This window comes from Aplysia californica, unplaced genomic scaffold (assembly GCF_000002075.1).
Source record: "Aplysia californica isolate F4 #8 unplaced genomic scaffold, AplCal3.0 scaffold00684, whole genome shotgun sequence".
NCBI classification, from domain to species: domain Eukaryota; kingdom Metazoa; phylum Mollusca; class Gastropoda; order Aplysiida; family Aplysiidae; genus Aplysia; species Aplysia californica.
The window spans coordinates 260,859-267,476 of record NW_004797954.1 but is presented as its reverse complement, the minus strand read 5'-3'; the positions used below and the strand labels follow the sequence as shown (position 1 = coordinate 267,476).

General features: G+C 37.8%; 1 protein-coding gene across 1 annotated transcript in view; it reads left to right on the top strand.

Moving 5' to 3' along the window:
- Nucleotides 1-6,618, top strand: part of LOC101845034 (ubiquitin-conjugating enzyme E2 E1) — a gene marked incomplete at its 3' end in the record, with an annotated part of 54,893 nt that overhangs the window by 1,250 nt on the left and 47,025 nt on the right. Inside the window, 1 exon segment of the mRNA XM_013088085.2 lies at nucleotides 4,730-4,987. Coding sequence (XP_012943539.1) covers nucleotides 4,764-4,987 — 224 coding nt within the window.

The window sequence follows — 6,618 nt, the reverse complement described above, 5'->3', positions numbered from 1 at the left end:
CACACACACACACAAACACACACACACTCACACACACACACACACACTCACACACACACACACACACACACACACACACTTGCTCACGTATGGAAACGAGCTGTCATAGGGCCTGGGCTTTTGTAAGGCAGTGGACCCCTCTATTTTAACCGTGTATGTTAACACTGTCGTAAAAATTCAAAACCGGCTCATTATAATCATTATTTCAGATTGTTTGCTCACTTGTGCACATGTATGGTAAAATTGAATTTAGGCTCATTTTAAATAGAATGTGCTTTTCATTAGGCCTACTGATACTGATTGTGCAAATGTATTTTCTAAAAGGGGAAGTACATGGGCCGCATAATACATCTTCACTGAAAGCTTCTCTGGTCTCCTCAGGCCCTATTGATTTTCATCATTACTTCTCCATTGAATTTTGATATGTTTTTATATTGATGTAGCTATGAAATAAAGAGCAGTTGCTCAGGCTAAGATTAGCTGTCTACTTTTTTCAGTGAGCAGTAAAGCAAGAAAACACAACTTCTATTGGTCATTTGTTATGTAGTTATTATATTATATGGCATGGTGTCATTGTGAATTTTGGGACAGAATTATACATGATAGAAGTTCATAACACTCTCACTCTCACAACTAGAGACAACAGTGTTGCATCCTTCTACCATTGCTCCCTGTTTGCATTTTTTAAACTTTTAGCGTCAAGTCTGGTTATATTTTGCAAAGATTACAGATGCTAAGGAAAATGAATGCATGACAAGTAAATGAGGCTTTTCAGAGATTTCTAAGACTGATGAGTCATGTTTTTTTCTTCTGGCTGTTGCTCGATATTTTGTTGGAGTGACAGTGAATTTGATACCATATTCAGGTCTTAGGATATTTACATTTCCTTTGTCTAATTATGAATAACAGTTCTCTGTTTATTATGTTTTAAGGAGAGGTAGATTAAGGCTTTGAATGGCAGTTAAAAATCGTAACGCCTTGTGATGCCTTACAGAGATTTCAGGATTTGGGTGCCTGCCTATTCTATTCTATTGGTGATGTCACACAGTGTAAATTGTTTGAGATTAGAGAAGCTAGTAAAAGTTTGTAGAGCATAAAATGGTCATGTATGTGTGTTCTTTGAAATTTTAGTGCCATTTGTCCTGAGCGTTATTTAGCTCTCTCAGTATTTTGACTGCTATCCAAATTTTTTCATCACAATTTCTTGTGGGTCCTTATGGTTGCTACAATTTACAAAGCATAACAAAGTACCTTCCCGTCTAATCATCTTGGAATATATTGATGTTTACTTGGGTTCGCGATCTTGTAAAAAAGTGAGTGTGTACAGATGTCTCACCCTAGTTTATTCTGTTGTTGAAAAGTTCAATGATCAATGTGTTGAATGGAACTGACTACTATTTATTTTGTTTTTCTAATGAGTTTAAGTTATTTGGATGCAAAGGGATAGCTGCAGACATTGTACAAAGTACGAGATGGCATTAGGTTGGGGTGGAACTTTTTGCCTTTATATTTTGTCTTTTATTGTGCCACTAGGTGTGTTTGAAGGAGTTTTCAAATGATGTCACTTGAATAATGCTGTTTTTCAAAGTTTTCCTTTTTTAGTACATAATGTTCAACAGCAATTCCCAGCCATATATTAAAAGGCCACAACGGGAAAAAACTGTTCTTTTATGAAAATGGCCTAGTTGCACACATGCAGTTAAAGTTTGTTTTTGTGGTTACAAAGTGCCAAGGACACTTCTGAAGTGTATCAAAGAATCAAGCAGAGGAATGTAGGTTACATCTAAAAAAACAAGACAAGTTTTCAGTAATTTAAAGCAGCTAGCTGTTGGAAAAAGTACTGTACCTCCTTACTGTGTATTCTTTCAATTGAGATTCTGAGGTACCACTTGTGATTGGTTGATGCACTGTTTTTTTTTACCTTCATTCACTCCCAACCTGCTCCAGATTATAAATATTTGTAAGACATACAACATCAAAACTGAGTGGTTGGTTTAACCTTTGAAACTGATCAAGTGCAAATGTGAAACATGCTGACAAAATGAGTTTCTTGTCGGATTTGAGCCCTAAGGAAATAGATACATGATATCACGCTTCTAGGTGAAATTTTTACAATTCATGAGTATCAAGTAATGAAAGGCATAAGACTTATAAAGAATATATATGACATCAATAGAAAATCTGTAAATTCGATTCTAGTGTCGATTTTTTGGCCCATATCTCCATTTGTGGATTGCGATCTAAGCAGCTCGTTTTGTCAGCACGCCTCACAAATGATGTTAGTTTAGAGAGTAAAGGAGTCTGAAAACTCTGAAATTAGATAGTGTTATGTTACTGACTCTGTTTATAGACCGTGGTGTGTGTGTTGTATTGATTCTTGGTCTTTGTCCTCCTGAAAAGATGACACATGTGGCTCATTAGGCTTCTAATGCATGGAAGGTAGTTTTTATTTCTAGTGAGTTGCAAAGGGAGAACAACCAATCTTGGGTATCCTGTTGTGTCCTTTATATGTCTCTATTCTGAATATAGTTCTACTTAGTTTCACTTTGAAACCAGTCATATTCTTTCTTCAAGTTGCTTGTTAGCATCCGCATGGGAAGGGCATAGTTCAGCTCTTTTTTTTTTCATGCCTCTTATTGTGCGTTTGTCTTTGAACACACGTCGGTCTCTATTTGTCTTTAAACAAATTTCGTTCTCTGTAGAAGATTTTTTTGCCATTTTAGCGTCTGCGAGTGAGAGTGTACTGTAATGTATTTTTAGCCAGCCGAGTATATTTGCTGCTTGTCAGAGAAATCCAATTATATTATAAAAAAACTGTAATCTCATCAGTAGCTCTGTATTGGTAACCTTGTCTTGCCTTGTGATTTCAAATATTCTTCTGAGGTACATTTTCCATTCAATATATATGGGGTTCTACTACCAAAAGAAATATTTTTAATTTTGTTCTATTTGAGGCAGGTCTATTTTGATACTTGGGCATTAAAGTCTGTTATCAGTTCTATTCATTTAATTTGAGTCTACTACTTAGAGAAGAGTGCTCCTGTTACTTCTTGCTTGTCTTTTATGTGTACAGATGGTTGGAGGGCGTCACTGAGAGGTCCTTGGTCACTACCCTCTATTGTTTCTGTCTCATCAACTTCTTTCTTCAATCACTAATTGACTATTAGGCTGTTTTTATCATGTTGAGAGGTTTTTCTTTCAACCCAAACAAAAGTATGACAGACATTGAACAGTGGATGCTACTTCTAGAAAAGTCACTGGTACACTTGTTATAATTGTTTTGTACTGACAAAACGTTGAATTGAAAAAGGAAAACTGTAGTGATGAGAAAAGAGAAGAACATGACGACTGTTGTAGTTGAGTCCCATGTATTGTGGGCTTATAATGAATGCTTTTTGTCTGATTGAAATTTTGGGTTTTAGTAGGCCAATACATATATATATATATATATATATATATATATATTGGTGATTAAGACTTTTTTTTTTTTTAACAAAGCTACAGTTGTACCGTTTGTTTGTCTTTTGTAAATTGTTCTTTTCACGGGCTGCTACCACAAAATGCCTTGTTGTCTGTGGTGTAATGAGTACGTTTTTTTTGCTTTTCAACCTGAGGAAATGAAATCAGTGCCTTTGTGGAGAAGATATTTTTGTAAAATACAATAAATGTATCTCTGTCTTTTTGCTGGAATGAAGTTACCCTCAGACCTTGGATTGGATTGACAGTCAGAGTTAATAAATGCCTCCCGAAATTTCCAAGTTGTGTTGATTGTGCTATGACATCAGTCGAAGATGTCCAAGATGACCACTCATTGTATAGGAAAGGAGTGGTTGTCTAAAATAGGTGGAGCTTTGGATAGTGTCATTTGAATCAGTGACAGGGTTGAGGGTATAGGGAAGGGCTAGAGGTCTTGAGCACCTCCCTCCCCCTCCCCCCACACACACCCAACTCTTTAAGTATGTAATTGAATGTTGAGAAAAATTAGTTGAAACCATTATGATAACTTTGAAATCTTCTGTCTTGAATTGACACAGTGAACGCACTCACTTGCTCATTTAGCCAATCACTATTGTCACTGCTTCCGAGATTAATAACATGTCTTTAGAGCTCAGCAGAAAAAGTGAAACATTTTGTTAAAAGGTGAAACCTTTTTTAAAGAACTCACTAAAACTGTAGTAGAGAGGGCTCATGCTCTGCAACTGCAAGCCCTGGCATTGGGGTGAAAGTTCATGACGGGATGCTATCCCCAAAGACTCAGAAACCAACATGACCCTCATTAGGAATGTGCCATTGACTGAAGTGCCATCAGGCCTTTCCCAAAGGGGGGAAATTAACTTGTTCTTATATGTACTGTAGAATTGTAAATGGGCTGATTCAACAATGTCAGCTCATAACTGCCTGAACTGCAACAGGGAACTGCTGATTTTTCTTTCCTAATTCTTACTGTCATAATTTTTGTTCTACTTTTTATTGTATGTTTGTCATGCTCTTGTGACCCGCTATTTCTGCGTTGCCTTGATAGTCGAAGCAGACTTTGTGCTGTTGAAGCTAGATAGGCGAGCAGAGTAAGCCTGATTCCCTGTAAAGACTTCTCTGTTGACATCTACCCCTTGGCGCTGCTCATATGACCTTATGCAGTTGCGAGCGCCCTAATACCTCTTCTAAAACAAAAAAACACAAGCAGAAGAAATTAGATATTTTACCAACATTGTCTTATCTCTCTCTCTAGTAGTTCACGTTCTGAAGCTCTGAGCAGAAGCAGAATGTCTACTGATCGCAGTTCATCCTCATCATCCTCCACACCCACGGCAAACGGCAACAGCAACTCCCGCAAGAGGAGTCGTCCCAGAGAGGCAGGGGAGGAAGAGGAGGACCTTGGATTACCTGCGACTCCCTCCCCCTCCTCTTCCCGCCCTGTACCATCACCGTCGGTCTCAAAGCCTTCCTCCATCAAGTCAACCAAAGCCATGTCTACCAGTCTAAAAAGGTCAGTTTTTTACACATTTACAATTCCCCCAGGTAGTTTTTATAAGAGAATATATTCTGGGCTATAGTCAATATCTTCATTAGTTGTTGGCTATCTCAGATCAGAAGTCTTCTTCTCTGCTTCTTTATCCTGTTTATTAGCTTTGTCTTTTTTCGTTCTCGTCGTGGATATTAAAAATACCAAAGTTACATGTTTGTTTCTTTCAAATTTGCAGAGCCATTCCATCCCCTCTTTCATTAATTAATTAAATTTGAGCTGTGTCATGAAAGTATTCTTCTGGTTCTTCGTAGCTACAGACTGAATATTTCCGGCCATTGAAAAGATTTATTTGCTTTTTACAATTCAATTCAGGATGAAACCTAGAATCTTCATCGACCTTTGATGTGTATGCCAAAATTAATTTTTGCATGTTACAAATACGACAAAAGGAGTGGCTGGTAGAGGCAGATCTTTCCACACACAGGATGACAAGCGAAGGTGAACGTTTAGCGGACCTCTTTGTTTTGTGCTGTTTAGCAATTTATGGGTGGTTCCAATTTCCTCCAACTTATCATGTCTCTAGCTACCTCTTATTATATGGGCCTACCTTTAGCTATAGCAGGTGTTTGAAGTTCTTGTTTTAAAAAACATATATCTCTTTTTAAATTGAAAAAGTACAGAATACTAATCTCTCCTGTGTAGTTTGAGTGGGAAATAGATACTGTGCAGGTTTGTAACGGAAAAAGACAATTGGATTCTGTTTTAAATAGATTTTGGTCTGTTAAAATACCCTGACTCTATTCTCTACCAGGATTGGACATTATTAAAGAATTATTAAAACACAAGGTGTTTGCTTATTTTATCATATATGGTGCATAGATTCACAATTTGATTTTGATATTCGCAGAATGTCCACCATACAAATCTGATGGGCAAGTTGGTTTGAAGGGATTGGGGGGAGGGGGGGAGTTATGATGATAAGACGGTAGAAATCAGACCCAATGCGTACTAGGACAGGTGTTCACGTTTCTGTGTGTCTCAGAATGTCAGCGAGATTTGTTTGTTTTTCATGGGGTTTTTTTTTTTAGTTCTTGTATTTCTAAAATGAATTGCGGCATTTTATCCGTAACGTGAACTGAAGAGCTCTTCCTTGGTCCAGTTTCTGCTTAACATCTCACTTTGAATGAAGGATAAACGATTCGATGTTGCGTCACCTTACAGCAGTGCCCGTGGCAGGAGTGGCCTGCTACCGCTTTTCATCCGACACCTTGTTGCTTTTGTGTCTTTTGTTTTTTGAGTTTTTATCTATGCTCGTCTCTCGCGACTTTTGAGACCGACCAGTGAAACAGTCGTTGCCAACGATCCAAGTTTCTCAACCCTGATGTTGAGGGTGGCTGGAGGGCGCTTATGATATTTATGGTTGGCCCTACATGATCTTTGCTGTTCCCCTTTTGGTTTTTCTTTTTCTTTTTTTTGGGCATTCTATCAGTCTCTTAAAACCCATTTTCCCGTCACTAAATGGAAATGGCTGTTGTCCTGTCGATGTCCTTCTTGTAAAAATATTGACTTGCCGCGAACTGTGAACTGGCCCAGGTAGGCTACTGTGTTGCTGTGATTTCTCGTGTGTTTGATTTTTATAACAAACCAAAAAA